This window comes from Girardinichthys multiradiatus, chromosome 20 (assembly GCF_021462225.1).
Source record: "Girardinichthys multiradiatus isolate DD_20200921_A chromosome 20, DD_fGirMul_XY1, whole genome shotgun sequence".
NCBI classification, from domain to species: Eukaryota; Metazoa; Chordata; class Actinopteri; order Cyprinodontiformes; family Goodeidae; genus Girardinichthys; species Girardinichthys multiradiatus.
Window position 1 is genome coordinate 33,146,514 of NC_061812.1, and position 23,944 is coordinate 33,170,457.

The window sequence follows — 23,944 nt, forward strand, 5'->3', positions numbered from 1 at the left end:
ATTTGTTAGAGAACATTAGTGAACAAACAGCAACATGAAGACAAAGGTAAACAGCTGAGATGTCGGGGATATAGTTGTGGACACAGGATTAGGTTATAAAACAATATTCCAAGCTTTAAACATCTCAGTTCAATCCATCATCTGAAAATGGAACAATAGGACAGCTGCAAACCCTCAATGACATGAAGGACAGCATTAATCAGACAATTAGTCAAGAGGGCCATGGTAAAGGAAAGGTATGGTTAAAATGAGGTTTAACTCTTATAGGGTTACCTACAGGTAACGCCACAGGTACCTGTTGGAGCTCCTGAAACCCACAGCTCAGGTGAGAGTGTCTGTTGACAGGACAAACATTAGTCATAGGCACCGCCGTTGGAACTATTTTGCAAAGATGAATGGACCAGCATTTCATGTTTTAACTTGCAGCAATAAAGCAAAATGTAGTTCTACAAAGCATTTTCTCATCAGGACTAAATACATACATTCACCAAATTTTTCAGATTTTTATTTGTAAGAAAAAAATTAAAAACTGTATCGGTTTCCTTTTAATTTACAATTAGGCATTAATTTGTGTCTGTCCCATAAATCTGTGGTTGTAAGGTGGCCAAATGTGAAATACTTTTTTAAAATATCGTTGCTAATATATGAGTTTTAAAAAAGAACTACGAAAGCCTTGCAGAAAACAACAAACTCAGTTAAGTAGATGAACAAATAACAATCCTGACATACATACAACAGCCTCCTCTAGAACAGGGGTTCCCAAACTTTTCAGCCTGTGACCCCCAAAGTAAGTGTCAGAAATGTTTACACTATATTTAGTATATTTAGTATAGAGCAAAATGTTTATATGTATTTTTAGATTAATTAATTTTTTTTAAAATAACATTTGATTATTTAATTTGATCATATATTATTTAATGGGACATTTTATGGTAAATTTATTTATTTCATGGGACATTCACATTTATTCATGATAAATCTATTTAATTTGTCTTTTTTGGCCCTCCATACACCTCAGCGTTCATATGATTCTGAAAATCGTCTTGTGACCCCCCCACTTGTTGTCTCACGACCCTCCAGGGGCTTCCGACCCCCACTTGGGAACCCCTGCCCTAGAAGGTCTACTTTGTAACCTAAGTCAATATGACACAAACTACAAATTTCACAGATATGTACATAGAAATATTTGTTCACTGTATCTTCATTATTGGTTTTAGATTTGTGATTCATTAAGTAAATGTGGATGCTGTGCCATGCAGTTTTTGGCTTTAAATCATTTCATTGTTTTTATCTGTTTATTTTTTTCCTTTATTCAAATAATCCCATTATAACTTCACAGAAGGAAAAATGATAATTAGTCTTTTACATGAGCATCCTCTCATGTGACTGATTCTTTAAAGATTTGTTTGATTTACATCATCACTGCTGCTGTCATTACCCTCACAGCACTTTGTGTAAAACATGTGACTTTTTAAACAGGCACCAATGCTTTCTTTTTTCCTTTCATCGTAGCTGGTGAAGCTGTGCAGTGGGATGATCGAGGCCGGCAGGGCCTACGTCAGCGCCAATAAGCTCTTTGTGAATGGCATCAGAGATCTGTCCCACCAGTGCAAGAAGGAGGAGATGATATCGGTGAGTACAAGCCGAGAAAGGTTTGAGAATCCACTATTCCAACAAATAACCAGCCATATATCTTTGGGAATGTATTCCAGAGATTTCCCGCCATAAAAATAGTTATAAAGTTATATAAACAGTTTTGTCCAGACCTGGACGTGTTCAGCTGTTGTGATGACCACATACAGACAGGAAATATTTACACAAAACCAGCTTTATGTTTTTTTTAGTGAAACATTCAGGCTGCATCTCATGTCAGTGAAAGAAGGGCTGAGTGTTTAAACAGGCTTCTACCAAAAGCACATCCAGAATCTATTGTGAAGGATGTGCACTACACAGAAAAGGACACATAATAACACTTGTGTGTTGGTAATATTGCAGGAATGCCTTGAAAAGTGTGGAGAAAGCCTCCAGGAGATTGTCAACTATCAAACGGTAAGACAGTTCTACACACAGACACTCACAGAAACCCCACACAGTTGTTGCCACAGGTGAGAGGTGGAGGAGAGGCGCTCCCACATGCCTGAACCTTCCTAACATCTTTCAGAAATCCTGCTACCCTTTTCGGGCTCAACACACAAGCATCACACACAATCAAACTCCCACTTTATATTTTGTTAGATGTGGGTGGAACACTTGTTGTCATGTTAAACACAAATCACAGTTTTAACTACATGACTCCAGACTGGTTCTTCTTTGTGACTAAGTGTAATTTGAATCTGCTGAGATGAATCAGACCTTGATATTAAAAATTTCTTTCTGAGTGTCATGTTGGGATCTCAACAGGAACTGAAACATGTTTTTTGTACCCTCTTTTTAGACATGTAAAGGCAAAACCACCACTATAAGTACTTCAATGCAGAATGAGGCATTAGTTTTAAAGAGAACAATTCAGGCGTGCAGATTTGGATGTTATTGATGTCCAAACAATGCTATACAGTTATACATGTCATTCTTTGTAACTATATGGCTGGATTTTTTTTACTGCATCTAGGAAGTTTCTGGACCTTTAGGAATGTTGTGTATCTCAGGAAAGTTGTGCCTCGCCCTGACCTATTGAAAAGGGATTTCCTTTAATGAACAGTGGCTTTGTTAGGTTAATGGCATCAACTTTAGGCAGTGCATTTGAGAGGGCAAATGGTGGTGATATGTATGTGTTCTTGAACTTGCTGCTGAGTGAGAAGTTTTTGTATTTTACCAGCAAAGTGAGGACATTTTCCTGGTCCTCACTTGTGTTAGAGGTAAGGTTTAGGACTAAGATGTGAATCGCGTTTAGGTTAGGGTTAGGTATGCACTGGTAATGGTAAGGGTTAGGGGTAGGGTCATGGTTAGGATATACAAATGACTGAAAAGGAATGGAAGTCGGTGAAAAGTCTTTATAAAGATAGTAAAACACGGCTGTGTGTGTGTGTGTGTGTGTGTGTGTGTGTGTGTGTGTGTGTGTGTGTGTGTGTGTGTGTGTGTGAGTGTATGTCTTTGTATTTATATGTGCAGTGTAGTGTTGAATGAAATTGTCCATAGTTCATTTATAAAACTGGGGGGAGGGGGGTCATGAACAAAAACCACAGCAGGGTGAGGGAGACACCAACCTAAGACACAGCGGACACTGACCAATACCCAGCAGGTCGACTATACAGGTCCTTCTCAAAAAATTTGCATATTGTGATAAAGTTCATTATTTTCTATAATGTAATGATGAAAATTTAATATTCATATATTTTAGATTCATTGCACATTAACTGAAATATTTCAGGTCCTTTATTGTCTTAATACAGATGATTTTGGCATACAGCTCATGAAAACCCAAAATTCCTATCTCACAAAATTAGCATATTTCATCCGACCAATAAAATAAAAGTGTTTTTAATACAAAAAACGTCAACCTTCAAATAATCATGTACAGTTATGCACTCAATACTTGGTCGGGAATCCTTTGGCAGAAATGACTGCTTCAATGCGGCGTGGCATGGAGGCAATCAACCTGTGGCACTGCTGAGGTCTTATGGAGGCCCAGGATGCTTCGATAGCGGCCTTTAGCTCATCCAGAGTGTTGGGTCTTGAGTCTCTCAACGTTCTCTTCACAATATCCCACAGATTCTCTATGGAGTTCAGGTCAGGAGAGTTGGCAGGCCAATTGAGCACAGTGATACCATGGTCAGTAAACCATTTACCAGTGGTTTTGGCACTGTGAGCAGGTGCCAGGTCGTGCTGAAAAATGAAATCTTCATCTCCATAAAGCTTTTCAGCAGATGGAAGCATGAAGTGCTCCAAAATCTCCTGATAGCTAGCTGCATTGACCCTGCCCTTGATAAAACACAGTGGACCAACACCAGCAGCTGACACGGCACCCCAGACCATCACTGACTGTGGGTACTTGACACTGGACTTCTGGCATTTTGGCATTTCCTTCTCCCCAGTCTTCCTCCAGACTCTGGCACCTTGATTTCCGAATGACATGCAGAATTTGCTTTCATCCGAAAAGTACTTTGTAGTACTTTGGACCACTGAGCAACAGTCCAGTGCTGCTTCTCTGTAGCCCAGGTCAGGCGCTTCTGCTGCTGTTTCTGGTTCAAAAATGGCTTGACCTGGGGAATGCGGCACCTGTAGCCCATTTCCTGCACACGCCTGTGCACGGTGGCTCTGGATGTTTCTACTCCAGACTCAGTCCACTGCTTCCGCAGGTCCCCCAAGGTCTGGAATCGGCCCTTCTCCACAATCTTCCTCAGGGTCCGGTCACCTCTTCTCGTTGTGCAGCGTTTTCTGCCACACTTTTTCCTTCCCACAGACTTCCCACTGAGGTGCCTTGATACAGCACTCTGGGAACAGCCTATTCGTTCAGAAATGTCTTTCTGTGTCTTACCCTCTTGCTTGAGGGTGTCAATAGTGGCCTTCTGGACAGCAGTCAGGTCGGCAGTCTTACCCATGATTGGGGTTTTGAGTGATGAACCAGGCTGGGAGTTTTAAAGGCCTCAGGAATCTTTTGCAGGTGTTTAGAGTTAACTCGTTGATTCAGATGATTAGGTTCATAGATCGTTTAGAGACCCTTTTAATGATATGCTAATTTTGTGAGATAGGAATTTTGGGTTTTTATGAGCTGTATGCCAAAATCATCCGTATTAAGACAATCAAAGACCTGAAATATTTCAGTTAGTGTGCAATGAATCTAAAATATATGAATGTTAAATTTTCATCATGACATTATGGAAAATAATTAACTTTATCACAATATGCTAATTTTTTGAGAAGGACCTGTATATTGTACTAGGATATTTATTTATTGTGAAACATTAACTAATACTGGATATCTGCAGGCAGCAAAAAGTGTGTTTAAAAACTGAGACTGGCAGCTGATTTAAACATAAATAAAATTCCACCTTTACCTTCAGTGGAACGACAGTCAGGTGGGAGGTGTTACCTTCATTTATTAAGAAGAAGACCAGTTTCTTAAATTTTGATTTCCACACCACATTTAATTGAAAGTGAATCTGTGCACAAAGCCAGAAATCTTAGAAAAAGAGAAAAACACATCTTTGGAAGAGCTTTTCGATCATTTTTGTTGAGTCTTCAAACGAATGTTGCTACACAAGCGCAACATGTATCCTCCTACGGGGTCACTAGTGCTCGCAAAGTAACTTGTTGATTAAATTTCAGATTCTCTGATTATAAACCATCTAGCTTTCATGTGTGCCACGCGTTATAGATAAGATACCATTGATGCTACCAGGCTCATCCAGAACTCAGCTATGCTGACCCCATCATAATGAACTCCAACAATCTCACCATGAAAGTTTAGTTTATGCTCAAAACATAAGACTCTCTCTAAGACTCTGCGGAAATCAACCTTGTTGTAATTGACGTTTAAAGCATGCAGTCTTAGTCTGGTATGTTGTAGAGCTAAACTGAGAACAATAACTGTGATTAAGTCTCACTATTAACAAAAGAAACGTATGAAAGGAACTTGGAAAGGAATTTGATCTACAAATCAGGTAAAATCATAATCCTTTGTGAAAAACGTGTGAAATTGAAAAAATATCTCTGGGCTGTATGTTTAAAAAAAAAACATTCAGATGACTCAAAAACATGAACGTCCATGCATGCTTTGTCCCTAAATGTATACAAATAGAACAAAAAAATGAATATTTGAAGATTTTTGAAGCCTTGAACATTGCGTTGCATTGAACAGCAGTTCTTAGATGTTCTGTTTTGAGATCGTGTTGAACCAATAGACCAACAGTGCTGTCCTGCAAAGCTTGGAGAGGCTGTGTATTCCAACGCTTCCTTGTTGCATGTTAGTGTTGAACCACTGAAGGCTCTTATGATCTTGTTAGACCATTAAAAACAACTCCTTACTTTTTTCTTTAACATCAGTGTAGTTTTTTGACTTTACTAAATCTGAATTACATTCCAGTCTAGTTGTGTCACTTTGTATTTAATGTGTCATTTCCTTTTGTGGTTTAATGTTGATGTTAGTTTTATGTTGTTTTATGTCAGTTTTAAGTCTATGTATTTTTTAATTCTATTTATTTAGAATTTTATTGGTTTATATTTTGCTTTTATCTTTACAGTACCTTGACCTCTGGTGCTTTATAAATGAGGTTGGATTGGATTTAGGTTTTGAGTGGAATTTCCTCTTAAAATCTTTGGTTTTCCATGGCACACAGAGAAATAAACCTTTGTCCAAACAACTACTCTTTGTTGTACTCTGGTTAAATCAGTGGAGGGGATTTCACCAGAGCATTTTTTTTACAACTAAAATATCTTCCAGCTGTGTTCACAGAGCAGTAAATCACACGCACAACACCCAGTACAATATAAGCTGCCGATTGCTGTTATTTCTCAGTATTCTGTCTGCTTCTGTTCCAGTAACCTTTCTCCGTATCTCTTCCTCATTGTCTTTTTAAGCCTGTTTAACCCTTATCTTTTCAAATCTAAGCAATGCAGTCGAACTGATGAGCTACATCAGGCTGATGAGATCTTCTCTGCTTTTTCATACGGTTCACTGACAATCCACCATCTTTTATGTACTCTTTTGTTGAGGCGTGCACTGTGCTGCTTAGTTGGAGTCTTGTAAAAGACTTTCAGAAAATCCAGATTTTGGATAGGTGTTGTTCATCCACCTCCGTGTCTTTTTTAGTTTCCCCTTCATGACTTTCTCATATTACTCTTCATTAAAGGTGTCCCAGTCCTCCACTATACCACTCAGCAGTTACACTAACACCTCATCCATTTATTAATGGAGTCATGGAGTGAGACTGAAGGACAGGGAGACAATAAATCTGTCTGTTGGCAGCTTTTCCCTGCTTGTCTCTTTGTACATCTTGTACAATTTTTCAGACATTCAGAAATCTAACACAAGACTAAACAGATGAAGAGTCAGGCCGTGGTGTATAAATTTTAGTTTATAGCTTTTTCTCCGTTGTGAATTGTTCTTTGTGAAGTTAACATTTTCAGTTGTTTTATTGCAGGATAGCAGATACAGAGGATAAATAAATCATTTTTATTGTAAGACGTTGTGTGTTTTCTATGTTAGATGTTCCCTGAGAGTTGGGTTGATATTGTTTACCAAAACCTAAAAAAATCATACTTGTTTAAATCTGTAAAACCATTTCCGTATATAGATTTAAAAAGGCCTAATAAACACTTCAAGCTTTTTGTTTAGTTCTATCTATATTATTTCTGCCAGTTTCCTGTAAAGACTGAGGAAGAGTTGGACCACTGTGCAAATATTTCTACAGCACATCCAAAAGAGTCTCATGAAGTGAATGTTTGAACTCTGTGGTTGCCAGTCCATGTGTCAAAATGATGTCTCATGCAATTTAAACCATTTGTTCACAATCTGATGAATCCAGGCATTTTCCGCTTCGGATATGGACATGGCATCAGGGAAGTAGAAATGTACTGATGGAATAACATGGCCAGTCAGTATATTCAGGTAGTCTCCTGAGCTCATTTGTTTGGCACAAGGTTGCTGAACCTAGACCTGACCAACTGCAGCAACCCCAGAAGATAGCACTGCCCCCTACAAGCTTGTACGGTAGGCACTAGGCATGATGGGTGCATCACCACTTATGCCTCTCTTCTAACTGTGATGCACCCCTCACTCTGGAACGGTACATTTAGGCTCATCAGACCACATGATCTTCTTCTATTGCTCCATAGTTTATTCTTCATTCTCTACTTTCACTTTTGAACATGGCTGTGAGTCCTGTTTTTTATGATTTGATGTGTTGCTGATCACTCTCATTAAATTGTTTTTTCCACATTTCCACTTTTGCTTCCCAGCTGGAGAATGTTATACAGTGATAAATCTGTAGTTAATTTTGGAGGAAAATTTTGCAAAGAGTGGAGATGACCCTCTTTAGAAATTCATGACCTCTGACCTCCAGAAACCTACTTATGTACCACAACCTGATTCCCTGATGTCACAAGGCACTGCGGGGTCATTATGTAAATGGGGGTTTACACGTGGACTAAGCCTGTAATTTGTGATGTGTATGTCTAGAGTAAAAAATGGTTTTGTATATAGGGTTTAATTCCAGCCAGAATTGATTGCTGTGTGTGATTATGATGCAATTACATTTTCAGAGCATTTGTGTGTATAGTGAAAATTGTGTTCCTAATAAGGCCATATTGTTTAACCACCATCAGCTGCTGGTTGTTTTATTACATATCAAAGACATAGTAATGAAGGGAAAATCATTTTTCCCAGATGGAGAGACAAGTTACTCATGAGGTAAGAAAAATGGAGGGAAAGCTGAAGGGAAAAGAAGGAGCAGTAGAAGAAGTGGAAATCCTAAGGTTAATAGGGAGGGAAATGTGAGGCTAAAAATCTGTTGAAACAGTAACTGAGTGTGTAGGACACATGTGTATGCACATGTGTCCTGCCCCCCCACCACCACCACCCCTCAGCCTGTGCCGCAACATTTACTCTGAAAGGGTTTCTAACGTCATCTTGTGGTGAAATCTTGCCACTACACATTTCCGGAGCGAAACCAATAATCAATTTCTATAATATGGCAGATATTTATCTGCTGCTTTAATGTGACGCATTGTGTTTGTGTCCGTGTGCTTACAGATTTTGTTTGACCAGGCTCAGAGGTCGATCAAACAGCAGCTTCATACCTTCATTAAGGAGTGAGTATCACAGTTTATTAAGCGGCGCTCCTTGTAGCAACGCTTGTTTAAGTTTTTTTTGAAGACTTTCCCACATTATGTCACATTACAGTCACAAGTTTCAATGTATTGTATTGGAATTTTATGTAACAGAACAAGACAAAGTGAATAATTATGCAGTGGAAGGAAAAGATAGACGGTTTTCGACATTTTCACAAAACAAAATATAAAAAGTGGGCCGTGCATTTGTATTTAGTCCATTCATCCCAAATCACTAGGATGTCTCCTGTATAAGGTACCACAGCTAAGTAGTACATGTTCTTAGTTAGAAACCTCATCCTTGACCACTCACAGGCTTGCTGGGGACTATTTTCACTGCTCTTTCATCGGAAGAGGCTTGTGCACAACCTCAAGTTCTGTAACAGCTTTTTCGTATTATAATCTTTGCCAAAAAGCTCAAACTCAGGCAAATTAGACAGAGAGAGTCTTTGAACAGTAATTTTGAAGTGTTTCCACAGATTGTCAATTGGACTTAGCCCTTGACTTTGACTGGGCCCTTTAAAGACATTAATATGTTTTGGTCTAAACCGTTCCATTGTTTGTATTTCCGGTCTTTTGCAGCATCTACCTCCATTCAGTCTTAAGCTCTGGACAGCCTCCCTGTCCCCTCAGTATGACGTTTCCACCACAATGTTTAACACTGGCAATAGTGTTCATAGTCATGTGCAGTGGTAGTTTTCTGCCACACTTAGCATTTGTTGGCCAAATAGTTCACTTTTTGTCTCTCATCTAGGCCTTCAGCTCCTCCAGTGTTACCATGGCCCTCTAGGCTGCTTCTGCCAGTCAGTGTAGTTGAACAGCTGTGTCTTGGAAGGTTTGCAGTTGTGCCATCCTCTTTCCATTTTCAGATGATGGACATTAGATTTTCAAAGCTTTGAATATTTTCTTGTTCCCATACTCTTTAATCACAGTTAGATGGTTTTACTCAATAAGTGACTGACAGAGGTTGCACTAGATTTTATTTAGGGGTTTTAGAGTAAAGGGGACTGAATACAAATGCATGCCACAGTTTTCAGATTTTTTTTGTACATTTATTCACAATTATTTGCCACTCTGTTATGTATTTTACATAAAAAAAACCTGATTAAAATACATAATGTTTGTGGTTACTACGTGGCAAAATGTGAAAAAATGTTGAATACTTTTGAAAGGCGCTGTATGTACTGTTTATAGTTTTAGTTATATTTGGTGTCCACTCCAGGGATGTACGTAAGTTCAAGGACACTAAGAAGCAGTTTGACCGCGTGCGTGAGGACATGGAGCTGGCTCAGGTGAAGAATGCGCAAGCACCTAGGAACAAGGTGCACGAAGCAGAGGAGGCCACACAGGCGCTCATGCTCAGCCGCAAAGCCTTCAGGCACCTGGCCTTAGACTATGTGCTTCAGGTGAGACGCCCAGATTATGTTTCCAGTGTTGTCCAGTAGGTGGCACTTACACTCCACAGCTGCTGGGGCTTGTGTGGCTGGAACAAGAAATCAGATCAGATCACTTGTTAAAATCTGCTTTTTATTTTTGTTTTCTGATAGATTAATGTCCTTCAGGCTAAGAAGAAGTTTGAAATCCTTGATGCAGTATGTAACTCATACTCACAGACATTCACGGATTTTCAGTATATGTACATTCTGTGGTTTTGAACATCATTTTATGATTGTTTTGCTTTCTCCCTATGCTTCCTGCAGATGCTGTCCTTCATGCGAGCCCAGTATACCTTGTTTCAACAAGGCTTCAACATCTTAGATGAGATTGACCCCTATATGAAAAAGCTGGCTGCACAGGTATACAGTGCCCATATTCACAACTTATCACGCTAAGACTGCAACAACATGTTTCATTGCGATTTTGGTCCAACACAAAGTAGTGCCTAATTGTGAAGTGGAAGAAAAATGCTAAATGTTTTTTTAAATTATCTACAAATACAAATTTGGACAACCGTCCATGAACATACAATCTGACTGAGCTTGAGCTTTTTTGCAAAGAATAACATGGGTAAAGCATATTAGTCCTGTGGAAAGCTGGTAGAGGGACATTACTAAAGACTTGCAGCTGTAATTGCATTAAAAGGCGGTTCTGCAAAAATATTTTCTCAGTGAGGGCTGAATACAAAAGTATGCCACACTTTTCAGATTTATATCTTTAAAGATTTTGAAAAGCAATAACCTTTCCTTCTCCAATTACAATTACAAACTAATTGTTTCTGTCACATACAATCCGAATAAAGCACATTTAAGTTTGGGGCTCTGCATTATTTTTCAGTTGGATCAGCTGGTGATTGATTCTGCCGTGGAGAAGAGGGAGCTGGAGCACAAACACGCTCTCATCCAGCAGAGAGTGAGAAAACAAAGCCATTCTCATTTTCTAGCCGACGCCCTGTCATAACATCTTTATTTATAACAAGTGAAGCTTCACATTTTCTTTGCTCCTTTCTCCTCCAGATCTCTAAAGTGAAACAAAAACAGCTTCAGTGATCTTTGAGCTAATTTTAGTTAGCAGTCACCACATTTTTGTGTTAAATTGGTCATCTTCCCAGCGTTTTCACTCATAAAGTGCAATGTTTTTAAACATTCATTGTTTCTTCTAAGCTTAATAGTCTTCTATGCATTCCGCAGAAAAAATACAGCAAATGTAAAAGATTTGAACTCCCTAAAATAAAAAAAGGTTTATCTTCAACTGTCATCAAAGTCTTTGTTTAGCCTTCCAGAGAAGCCCCAAGGTATTTTTTATCATGTATTATGTTGTCATACATTTATACATTTCAATGAACCATTAAAGGAATGCATGATTTTTTTTTTTTTACCTTTGAAGCTGAAAGTAAAAGGGTACAATTAAAAAGGATGTCCCTGAGGTCAAACATTTCTATTCTGGAAAGCTCTCGGCTGAGGAAAAACAGTTCCTACAGTCTTATCTGCTCCCTGTTCAACATTCATGCACAGATGCACAAAAAAAAATCTTCCATCTGTTAGGGAAGGCGATGCCAGCTACATGTATGTTTTTCTGCCTGACTTGGCCCTTCCACTTGACTGGTTTAGGTGCTCAGTGAAGGCATTCTGTCAGACTTGACAAACAAGTCAGCAACCTCTTCTCTGTAATCGAAAAAAAAATAATAATAATTTTTTCAGTTTCACTTTATTTCTGCATACATTGAACATAATCAGAAAAGTGAAAAACACCCAACAAGGAATTTATAAAACTTCAGGTGTTGACAAGTTGTCTGAAAACATGCACTTTTTTAATGCAGTCAGTTTAAACACTACTAATATTTTATTAATCTTTTTCTCCATTTTCCTTCTCCATGCTAATGTGTGGCCTTGTTTTTCCACCTTCAGACTCTGATGCAGGTGAGTTTATAAGCTTTCTTAAATGTACTACCTAGTTAAAGCTGCAAATATAAGTTTTTGGTTCAGTCTGAACCGTAGGAATGTCTGCTTTAACCAGTTTGTAAATAATATCTGTAAATCTAGATTAAAGTGCTAAATGATGGTTCATTGGAAAGTGTTGCAGAGTCCAGCATTTTTTAGCCCACATTTTGTTCTAGTTTGTGCTTTCAGTCATAGCTGGTTGTTTTCAATTGAAACAATTTGACTCCCTTAGATCACGTAGTCTCATAACAAAGACATGTGCAACCAGGAGACAAAAACAAAAAACAAATCTGCAGATTTAAGTAATTTTTTTCTTTTTTGTTGCCATGCAAAAGTGCATCTCAACACATTAGAATATCACCTAAAACTGTGATTGTTTCACTACTTCACTCCCAAAAGTGAAGCTCATATATTCTATAGATTCAATACACACAAAGTTATATATTTGAAGCACTTAACGATGCAAATGTTGATTATGGCTATGGAGGACTGCTGACTTAACAGACGTCCAGCAGACAGTCTATCAGACAATCTAATGGTCGTATTGCTAAACAAGCTAGCTGCCCACAGAGTGCTGCGTCTAATAATGTTTATGGAAAATTGAGTGGAAGGAAAAAGTGTGCATAAAACGATGCACATGCAACAGGGATGACTGCTGCCTTGAGAGGATTGTGAAGCTTAGGCTTTTCAAGAGTTTGAGCAAGAATCACAAGACATGGGTTGCAGCTGGAGTTGGTACTTCACTATGCACAGACATCTCCAGGACATGAACTGTATACTGTATAAAGTATACTGCTGTATACTTTTTCTTAAGTGACTACTTAACCAGAGGTGTCAAATGTGTTTTACCTGAGCTAAGGAAAAAAAGGACTGGATTGTTGCTCAGTGGTTCAGTGTGAAATTTCCACAGTCAGGGATGATGTGGGATGCCATTTCATCTGCTGGGGATGGGCCACTGTTTCTTATTGGGTCCAAAGTCAGTGCACTTGTTTACCAAAAAACTTTAGAACTTTAGAACAGAATTAAAAACTTCAATTATATCAGTTCGTTTGTAATAAATCCATAGTATATTTATTATGCTTTCTGAACTAAATTACTGAAATAAATCAACTTCTTGATTATAAAAGTTCTCGTATTTATATTTATTAGATAATTTCAATTTTAATGTAAAGGATTTAATTTCTATTTACCTGAATAGTGCTTCCTAAGCTTTTAACCTTGTGTAAAAGTATTATGCAGCGCTTTTCACATAAAGATTGTTAAAAGTCCTCAAAATAAATTCAGCTTTAATTGTGGGTAAATAATTTGATACAAAAAAAATGCTACACTTCTCTAACAATGACCTTTGCTGGATGTTTTTTAGCTTTCTTTATCATCCTCCACATTGTCTGTGCAGCATCAACTGTTACTTGTCACAGCTCCAGTAGTTATTGTCATTTTATTTAATGCTCTGACTGTTAATATGGGCAGATTTAGGCAAGTTGCCATTTTCTTGTAGCCACTTAGGAAGATTGAAACACATCTGCTTTAATTCAATGGTCTCTTCCTCTGTGTTTCCCATTTGGAAGAGCGCCGAAGCAAAATGTGTCGCATATGTGGGTCATATATTTAAATCCTAAAAAAAAAATGTACTATGGATAATTAATTAAAAGTTCCTAGAGAGTCTGATCAACATAAATTAAGTGAATTATACATGTAATAAAAATGCTTCAGTTACATTTTTATGTGGGGATAGCTTGGTTTGGCACCACAATTTAGTAAAAAATAGTTTTTCCCCCACTGTAAAAGCTAATCATATTAAAGATTGATTTTTTATAAACATTTCATTGTGAAATTATGCAGCTATAATAAAAGAAAATAATTGTGTTTTTTTTGTTGTCTTTTTTCACATCCTCCCCAAGTGTAGCAATGTCAGGAATACAAACTTACTCTTACAATGATATTACCTATACAAGAGTCTAACTATATAAATAGTAGCAACACTAATGAGCACAAATCAAAATGTCTTCTGAGCTCAGCAAAACAACAGATTTACAGCAGTAGGGTGATCTGGGCTGGCTCTGATTTGAGATGTTGTCCTCAGTTAAGCTACAGCTTTGGTGATTATGATGCCAGAAAGGTCGTTTTGTTGCACGATGCCAGCGTCCTTCCACTCCCTCCTTCATCCTCTGCCAGCTCCAGCCAAAGTCAACAGATGGCATTATGAGGCGCAGCAGGGCGCTGAATGTGAGGCAGAGTGGTACAGACAGAGGACAAGCAGATAAAAGGAGAGTAGGATTCAATGCCAGCTGAGTGTGATGGAGAAAAAAGCTGAGTGAGAGGGCTTCTGTGGTTACCTCTCAGGGAACCTCCCCACTAAAGTGAACATTTCTTTAAAGATCTTACATTGTCAGTCACATTCTAGTGTAAACCAAACTGCATGAAACATAACAGCTAATCGCATTAAGTCAGAGAAGCATGGAAGACTGACTCAGGTATGCTGAAATGTATCAAGACAAAGAAAATCCCTTTGTTTCCATCACCTCTTTCTATGAAGACTTTCTGCAGAACAGCCTGAGGAGACATTTAGACAGATTTTCTCCCCTCTGCATCCGTTTCTTTCTTCAGACTATTCCTTCCATAAGATGCAAATACAGTGCAGCCTGAGGCACTGCTATGAAGAGGAAGATTTGGTGAATAATAGATGCTGACATTCTTTATTAATGGGTCTCTAAGTTACATCAAAAGAGTAACAGAAGATTTATTATGAGGGAGTTAAGTTAAATGTGAAGGTTTTCTATGCACTCTGGAATCGTAGAAAAACTATGAAAGTATTTTCCAGGTCTGGATAAGTATAGAAAAATAAAACAGAAACCTTTCCTTTCACTTCTCTCCCCAATGTCTTTCCTTCTTCCTTTCCCACTGACCTAAAACTTCCTTTGATTTCTCAGGTTTTATATGTCTTTTGTCTCACTCTAAAGTTCAGATACTCCTTTTTACTTTACTCTTTCTATTGTTTCATGTCGAGCTTTTATGTGAGCAGGACTTTATTGTGGCTCCCAAGAGAATTGTATCCTGTCACAGTTTGTACAGGGTTGCTTTAAATATGCAGTCTCACTGTTGCTAAACTGGCCCAGTTCTGCACACTAAATGGTATGCATTCTGGAGGCCACTGGTTCTGCGGCCTCCACGCCTTCGGGCACTTGCACTCTGGATTCTTGCTGGGTCCTGGCTGATTTAAGGTGGGAAGCGGGGGTCTTGTGCTGGTGCTTGGGGAGCAATAAAGTCAGCTTAATTTAGCAGGAACAGTTTTTGGAGCTGCAGACAGATGGAAAGCTGACTCCCCCCTGAACACACCGGGCCTCGGGATTGTTGCAAGGGTTATAGGGGAGCTTTAAATCGTGCTGCAGGGCATGGAGGAGATACAGGACATGCAGCAGACCCCCCCCCCCCCCCCCCCCCCCTTACTCTCTGCAGTAAAATGAGATGTGTGATCTCTCTCGATGGGGTCAGCGGGGCACAAGTGTGGCAGCTGTATGGTAATGAGCTCCCGCTCCACATCCGTGCGGCAAAGGCAAATCTGCAGGTGGCGCAGAGTGAAGGAACGGCACGAGTGTGTTGCGGTCAGCTGAAGATCTCATCTGGACTCGTGTGGGCATGCATGCCTGACTCCTGGTTCCTTCAGGATACTCTGAAACATCTATTCTGCTGTTTATGTTAGGTAACGTTGTTGTTGCTCATAATGCTGTTAGATGTCAGTTTGGTGAAGATGAAGATATTTGGCAGGCTGGACTTTATGTTGGTGAGCACAATTTCTCATTTTTTAATGTCTTTTTTCAGTCAGTTTTTATGGGGGCTTTTGTATGGGGCGCTTTTATCCCTCTACATGATGGTGCACTGGAGATTTTCCAGTCATGTTCCAATCATGCTTGGTAGAGAACTACTTTAAAATTTAAACTCTGTTTTCTAGATGTTATGTTTTTATATGCTGGTGCACATTCCTCTAATTATATGGAAGAATCAGAGGAAGGTACCGTTTATTTTTTTTACTTGATTTGTAAATCAAGTCATTAAATATACAGTTATTTTTTTGGAGGTTTATGTGGACATCAGCCTTTTGTTACTTTTCTCTGCAGTTTTTCAGAGAAAAGCAACGTACGTGCAGTGCCTTTCAAAAATATTAGTACTTTTTGAATGTTTTCACATTTTGTCACATGACAACCGCTAACTTTGGTGTATTTTATTTGGATTTAATGTAATAGACCATTACAATGTTGTGAAATGGAAGGGAAATGATGCATGGTTTTCAAAGCTTTTAAAGAAATCAGAAGAATTGTATGCATTAGTATTCAGCCTTCTTCAGTCATTACTTTGTAGAATCAGCTTTTGTTTCAAGTCTTCGGAAGTCTCTACCTGCTTTACGTATGAAGAAACTGATTTTTTATGTTTTTTATTTTTTATGAATAAATATATCTCAAGCTCAGTCAGATTGGATGGAACCTCAATTTTAAAATCACACCACAGATTCACATTTGGATTTAGATCTGGACTTTGACTAGGCCATTCCAACACATGAAATTGCTTTGATCTAAATCATTCCATTGTAGCTCTTGCTGTATGTTCTGGAAGGGGAATCTTCCTCCCAGTCTCAACTTTTTTCTAGCCTGTAACAGGTTTTCTTTCTTCCACCCATTTGCCCACAACTTTGCTCAGCTTCCCTGTCTCTGCTGAAGAAAATCATCCACACAGCATGATGCTGCCACCACTATCTTTCACTGTGGGAATGGGGTATTCAGGGTTATGTGCAGTGTTAGTTTTCTGCAATGCACACCACACTTATTTTGGAAACCATGTATCATTTTCATGTACTGTTCCATCATATAAAATCCCCCAGAAACAAACATGGAATAACTCTAGGAGTGTGGACACTTTTGGCCTTGATTTTTAATGCTGATTTAAATCAATCAACAGATGTCAATACTTTGTGTGTGTGTGTGTGTGTGTGTGAGCTTGTGTTTTTTTTCTTACGCTCAGCAAATGTCATCTTTTTCTGAGACCTTTGTTGTTTCAAATAAAGACAGATAAAGGTTTTTACCAGAGCTCCAGGTTGAATCTTTGTTACGTAACGTAATTCCATTGTGAAGAGAGTTACAAGCACTGCTACTGAATGTGTTTTCGATAAGGGCATTTCAATGTCCCTTGACACTTAATTCAGATAGGCTTTACACAACAATATCACTCAGTATAATCTTTTTACAGTAAATTAGATAAGGTAGTGCAGATCTGCGAGTTTATAGCAGTAGTTTTCCAGGGTTTAATTATCCTGGCTAAGAAAGTAACTCACTGGCCTCATAGGTAAATTTGTTTTAGCACAGATCAACAACTCATTGGTCTCTGTCTGCAAATTAAAACCACAATGAAAGTAAAGCCAGACCTTGACATTTTTTGTACATGTTCCCTCTGCAGGATTTTTCCTACGATGATCCCAAGCTGGAATTCAATGTTGACGCACCGAATGGGGTAGTCATGGAGGGTTATCTGTTCAAGAGAGCCAGCAATGCTTTCAAGACTTGGAACAGGTATGGAATTAAAGAACATAATACGGTTTATGTCACCTGTAAGCATATACAACCAGCATCCCAAAATAGTCTGGAAAAATATGACATTTTCCATGTCTGGATAAGTTTGGATAAGTCCGTTTTTTATGTCCTTCCTTTTGTTCTGGTGTCTTTCTCTCCCTTCCTTATGTCTCACCATACTTTCTGTCATTTTTACACAGTCAATATGTATAATAACATAACCTATTCAAACTAGAAATTAGATATTTTTATAAAGTAATAGTAGATAGTCTCTGTCAGAGTATCCATCTAATCATTTAGCTTTTGCTTCCATCAGGCGGTGGTTTTCAATCCAAAACAGCCAGCTGGTCTACCAAAAGAAACTTAAGGTAAGAGTAGTGGGTAAAATTGTTTGTGCATAACAAAACCACTTTAATTGTTTTCATTGAATGTTTGTAATTAGCCATTTGGCAATGAAGAAAGGATGCCTGCACGGACTTGTCTTTCCTGTTACATCTGAGTATTCAAACCTGCTCTGTGGAGTCTGCAGTTTCTGTGACACTCCTTTCCTCCACCAACAGGATTCTTTGACGGTGGTGGTTGAGGATCTAAGGCTGTGCTCAGTCAAACCATGTGAGGATAATGAGAGGAGGTTCTGCTTTGAGGTGGTTTCACCCACAAAGTGAGTGTGTTAGCGTGTTAACGTGTCATACCAAAACAGTTTTCAAACTGTGGTAAAAATGCAGCTGGTGCTACTAAGATTCCCTTTAGTGACACAAAGAAGATGTTTTTGAATCCACTACTTACAAGGTCAGAACAAAGTTAAAATACCTTTTATGCCATTAAGCATGAACAGCCAAAGAGAAAGATTATCCAAGCACTATTTATAAGAGAAGCGTATTAGAGAATATTTTGAGAAGCCACAGTATAAATATGCTACTTTCAGTAATGCCAGTACTACAAACTCCAGTTATAGCACTGTTTTACAACGTCTATTTTGGTACTTAAAAATAGCATTTAATTAAATATTTCTTGTCAAAAGTTTCAAAAACCACTGTACTTCAAGAATAAACAATTTACTTTAGATTTTTTATGAAGGTTAATTGTCTTATGGCAGGTTGTGTCATTTTAAATAGACTATTACTAAATATTACCAACAATCAAATGTGGTGTGTTGTTTTATTTGGCTTCTTTAGGAGCTGCATGCTCCAAGCAGAGTCTGAGAAGCTGCGGCAGGCTTGGATTCAGGCGGTCCAGGCAAGCATCGCATCTGCTTACAAAGACATCGGCGACAACTATTACATTGAGGTACTGGATGAATTTAGAAAGCACCCGAATACAAAGATTTGTGCTTGGTTTTTTTTTTTCAAATCGGTTCTGAGATGTGGCTTAAATCTCAATCTTTGCCTTGTCCTGCAGCGTTTGGACCGGACGGCTTCGCCCTCCACCAGCAGCATAGACTCTGCCAGTGAGCCCCGGGACAGGGGGGAGAGGGGGGACAAGGCGTGTCGGGGAGGGGGAGAGAGTCTCCTGCAGCGGGTGCAGAGCCTGCCAGGCAATGAGCTGTGCAGCGACTGCGGCCAGACGGCACCATGCTGGGCCTCGATCAACCTGGGTGTGCTGCTCTGCATCGAGTGCTCGGGGATCCACAGGTATCTGCATGAAAATGTACCTTTACATTTTTTCTGCACTGAACCAGCCGTTTTAGTTTATCGTGTTAATTGTTGGTTCCAAATTGTTTCAGGAAGTTAGGCTACTTTAAACCTGGATAAAATATTTACAGATAAGGTGAAAAATCATCACCGTCTGTGCTATTTTTTTTCTCTTTGCACCTCATTCTGCTTTATTTTTACTCCTTAAAGAAGGAAGCATTAGCATTTAACAGTTACATTTTCTACTCCCTTAACACTTTTTCCCTTTACATTTCACCTGTAAAAGTACATTCTTATTACATTATTTAATCGGCTAAATGATGTTAACAATATGTAAACAGGAAATAGTTACAATCTACAGTTTGCAGGAGTCCTAACTGCATTTTAATTCACTTCCAGCTGTGTTTAATATGAAAACTGCAATTTCAGCCAAGTTTCAAACATCCCAAGACACTCTAAAAAGTGTAGGGGAACTTTGAAGGACTTTGATGTCTGCCTCCCCAGGCAGTTTAAAAAAAAGTGGGATAAGTAAAAAGATTTTGTAAAGACAAACTCTTAAATAACTTCATTTGGTTTATGTCATCTCTCTCTCTTTTTCTATTTTAGGAGTTTAGGCGTCCATTTCTCTAAAGTGCGCTCCCTAACGTTGGACTCATGGGAACCAGAATTACTCAAGGTGCGTCTCCCTCACCAGTTTGCCCACAGCTTATCCTGCATGTGCAGCGCTTTTTCTCCCAGTGGTGTTACAATATTAATTTCTCCAGCATATTGCTATGCTGCTACATTTTTAATTACTCCTTTTAAAATGATGTTCCCTTCTTTCTGGTTTGTGTACCTTTTTTGTCACGTGTTTTTCTTATCTTGCATTCAGCTCATGTGTGAGTTGGGAAACACTGTGATCAACAACATTTACGAGGGAGCCTGTGAGGAACTGGGAGCTAAAAAACCAGGACCGTCCAGTTCAAGGTAAAGCTAAATCCAGCAGAAGGGTTTGGAAAGAAAATGATCATGAATACTTATTCAGTTGTTATATATATATTTGTGGTGATGATGTCCCAGTAAGGATTTTTTTACTTTTATACTGATCAAGTCATAAAAGATAAAGGGTTTACCCATACCAAGCTCTATTATTAAAATCAGTGCTATAAATACTTGAAAAATATAAAATAACTTTTTTCAACCTTTTTATGGGTTGAAAAAAGGTAAAAAGATGATATAATGACAAGGAATGCATTTTATTTACTGTATTCCTGAGGACTGATAAGATGACATTTTCTCTTCTCGCTCTAGACAGGAGAAAGAGGCCTGGATCAAGTTTAAATATGTTGAGAAACGCTTCCTGAAAAAGCTGAGTGGGGGTGAGGCACTGGTGGAGGGGGAGAGGAAGTCTCGCCCCTGGATGGTGAAGAAATGCCAGCGACACGGCAGTTCTGTACGGGCCCCTAACAAGGCCCGCAGGAAGTACCACCGCTACGAGCCTGGTAGCACCTCACCTGCCAACCTGACAGCAGGTCAGTGTGGAGGTTAAAAACATCCAGAATCACAACATGGATGTGGAGGTTGCATAAACATGTTTATGAACGCAAAGTAAAATTAATCAAATTTTCAGTCATTCTTTTTGTAATCTGCAGCAGCTGCAGCAAAATTTCGGCGGGACTCCCTGTTCTGTCCAGACGAGCTGGACTCACTGTTTTCTTACTTTGACAATGGCTCTGGTCCACGCAGTAAGTTCACAACAAACATAATTCAAACAGATGGAATCTGGTGGAAAATAATTTTTAGACAGAAGAAAAGTCTAATTACAGCTGTCTGGTTGGAGTAATTATAGTGACTGTGGCTGTGCAGTTCTATCTCTGATATTAGTGTGTTTGTTTTGAAAATGGAATTTGTGTGTAATGATTAACGTGTCCGTGGCTTGGCAATGCTTTGGCCCTGCAGGTCTCAGCAGCGACAGCGGCCTGGGAGGAAGTACAGACGGCAGCACAGACATCCTTGTGTTTGGCAGTGTAACGGAGGAAGGTAAAAAGAGTCCTTCTGTAAACTACATAAAGTTCCAATGTTACCCTACTAAGAAGCCACAATAAATCCATATTAATTAGATAGGGTTGTTTTCCGATCTCTGGTTTTTCTAAAGCTTTCACCTGACCATACTAAATTTAGATGGTTCCGATTTGTATTTAAGAGCTATGATAAAAAGAGATATGATATCGGAACAGCATTTAAATATTTTTTCTGGCCTTCCTGCTGTGAGTGATCATTCTTTGTTATAATATCTGCAGAGGCAATATAAGACTGTGTTTGTGTGAGAGCAATCGTTAGTTAAAACGAAGACAAAATTATTACGGAGTTGACATTTTAAACTAGCTTTATGTTAGCAGTTAGCCTGGTTATCGTGGCTAGCTGTACTATGGCAGCAGGTTCTGTATGTGTTCCCGAGAAAGCTCACAAAATCTCAACACTCTATATTTTCCAGAAGTATTTGCAAATCCAGCAGGTCCCACCACAGAGTGAACTTGAAAGCTTAAAAGGATAAAACGGAGTAACTTTGCCAGCCTTCCTGTTATCTGATAAAGTTTTGCGCTCTCCTGTTTGGATGCGTCATGGTTACAGTGTCCAAATTGAAGTTTTTTTTACAGCTACGTAGTAGTTCTTAAATATAGCACGTTCATTGATCATTAAAAGATTTGATTTTTAAGTTTCTGATTGACCAGTAACCAGTCAGGGCTGATCAAGCTGAAAAACTGCCAAATCTGTTCGTTGCTGCATCTATATTATCCATATACATTTTATAAAGGAGAAAGAGAGCTTGTACTATTTTTTTATAAGCAACAGTATACCCCTTCCAACTAAATCACACTCCATTCATTTTGTGTTTTATAAGATTAAAATATTTAATTGTAGTTGTTCATTTGCCCACTTACAGAAGAGGAGTCAGAGGAGTCCTCCAGTGGGGAGGTGGAGATTGAACAGGAAGGATCTTCAGATCCTGAGGATCCCCGGGAGTTGCATCCTGGGGCGCTGCTCTACCGCTCCTCCCGTCTCCACAATTTGTCACTCATGGCGGAGGCACTGGCACACGGTGCAGACGTGCATGCCACCAATGAAGAAGAGGAGGGAAAAACACCTCTCATACAGGCTGTGATCGGGGTGAGAAGTTCTTTGGTCTGTCTGAAGGTTTAGAGTTAAAAGCAGTCAAATATTTATATTAAGTTATATACTTAATATAAATATTTATAGAGTTGTCAAACCATAGATAAATTCAATGTCACATCACTTCCTTCCTCCACAAAGTAGACACAGTGGCTTAATTAGGAGACAGTGTAACATATGGGGTGTTTGATGAAATAGCACCTCAAAATAATCACGCAGATGTGTCTTGCAAGTTTTAGGTGTCCTAAATATCATGCCAGACAAAATAAACAATTATGATGTAGCTGCTATGCACTAATAGGCATACATGATGATGACAGAAAAAAGCTATAAAGTAAAGGGACCAAAGTTTGTCACGTCTGCCAAGCTCCATTAAAGTGGATGAGCAATTCCAGTAAAAACAAATTTAACTGACTGTAATAAAAAATAAAAGTAAGAAAATATCTGGAAATTCAGTAAGAGTTTTATGGCCTCATAGATGGGTCCTCTTGCTGGAGCTGGTTATCCGCTTTAATGGAGGCAGGCTGACCTGACACACTTTTGGTCCCATTACTTTAGTTTTTATAGGTAACGTTGCCAATCAGCAAACAGAAACAACAACATATCAACTTGTCTTCAATGATATCAAAGTACCTTAAAGTCACAAAACGAATATTTGCCTATTTTATGTTTTTATTGCGCCGACCACCTCAGACGTTGGATTGACTCCCATTCACATCGTAACATCTACCCTCCGCCCTACAGGGGTGGACCCTGCACAAAGGTCACCCGGATGTGCTGACCCTATCTACAGCATATTGAGTGGAACCCTCAGGACCCTGACTTTTCACCTACATTCAACAGAATTCACTCCTCTGACCAATGTTTGGAAAAAGGCCTTAATTATGATTGTAGACTGTGCTAAAATAATATTTTATCTCACAGGGAATGTTCCTAAGATTTTCAGAACCAGCTGCGTTTAAAAACAAGGGGGTATTATGATGATAATGATAAGTTTATTTAGATGCATGTCAAATAGTGCCTTTAGAGTGAATGATCTTATTCTTTTAGTTTAGAGCTCGGTAAACTTTTTAAATGATTCATAATTAATTCATTATCAGTTCTGATTTTAAATAAAGATTCAATGTGTTAAACTCCGAAATGAAAATTTGTTTTTTTGTCTTTGAATTAATACTTGTGAACCTTAACAAGGTTGTTCTTCTAGTTGGGATAGTCCTTTCATTAAATTGTTTGGTTTAAATCTCTCTCTGTTGGTTAAAATAAAGGGTCTCATAGAATATATTTTGGCCTACAGTCCTTTAAGCTTTTACTCTTCTACCCTACCAAGCCATCCAGGCTTGATCACCCTGCATAATTTGGTTGCAAAAAAAACATCTGTCTGAAGTTCCAACAACATTTTGTTTCCTTTCCCCCACTTGTACCAAGATCCAGCTTATGCAGCAACTCTGTTCCAAATTCAACG

General features: G+C 38.7%; 1 protein-coding gene across 4 annotated transcripts in view; it reads left to right on the plus strand.

The window, feature by feature from the left end:
- Nucleotides 1–23,944, plus strand: part of LOC124857167 (arf-GAP with coiled-coil, ANK repeat and PH domain-containing protein 3-like) — an 81,332-nt gene that overhangs the window by 46,009 nt on the left and 11,379 nt on the right. For 3 of the 4 annotated variants that reach the window (XR_007035524.1, XM_047348308.1, XM_047348310.1), the window contains exons 3-21: nt 1,513–1,632; nt 1,996–2,049; nt 8,690–8,748; nt 9,989–10,172; nt 10,314–10,358; nt 10,467–10,562; nt 11,041–11,115; nt 12,111–12,122; nt 17,589–17,701; nt 18,018–18,069; nt 18,262–18,362; nt 18,877–18,988; nt 19,100–19,332; nt 19,939–20,008; nt 20,204–20,298; nt 20,623–20,843; nt 20,964–21,056; nt 21,262–21,351; nt 22,256–22,479. Coding sequence is in view for 3 of the 4 variants with exons in the window: in XM_047348308.1 (XP_047204264.1) it covers nt 1,513–1,632; nt 1,996–2,049; nt 8,690–8,748; nt 9,989–10,172; nt 10,314–10,358; nt 10,467–10,562; nt 11,041–11,115; nt 12,111–12,122; nt 17,589–17,701; nt 18,018–18,069; nt 18,262–18,362; nt 18,877–18,988; nt 19,100–19,332; nt 19,939–20,008; nt 20,204–20,298; nt 20,623–20,843; nt 20,964–21,056; nt 21,262–21,351; nt 22,256–22,479 (2,049 nt within the window). In the remaining variant the exon portion in view is untranslated. The remainder of the gene's footprint in view (nt 1–1,512; nt 1,633–1,995; nt 2,050–8,689; nt 8,749–9,988; nt 10,173–10,313; nt 10,359–10,466; nt 10,563–11,040; nt 11,116–12,110; nt 12,123–17,588; nt 17,702–18,017; nt 18,070–18,261; nt 18,363–18,876; nt 18,989–19,099; nt 19,333–19,938; nt 20,009–20,203; nt 20,299–20,622; nt 20,844–20,963; nt 21,057–21,261; nt 21,352–22,255; nt 22,480–23,944) is intronic. The other variant, XM_047348309.1, reaches the window with a different exon arrangement.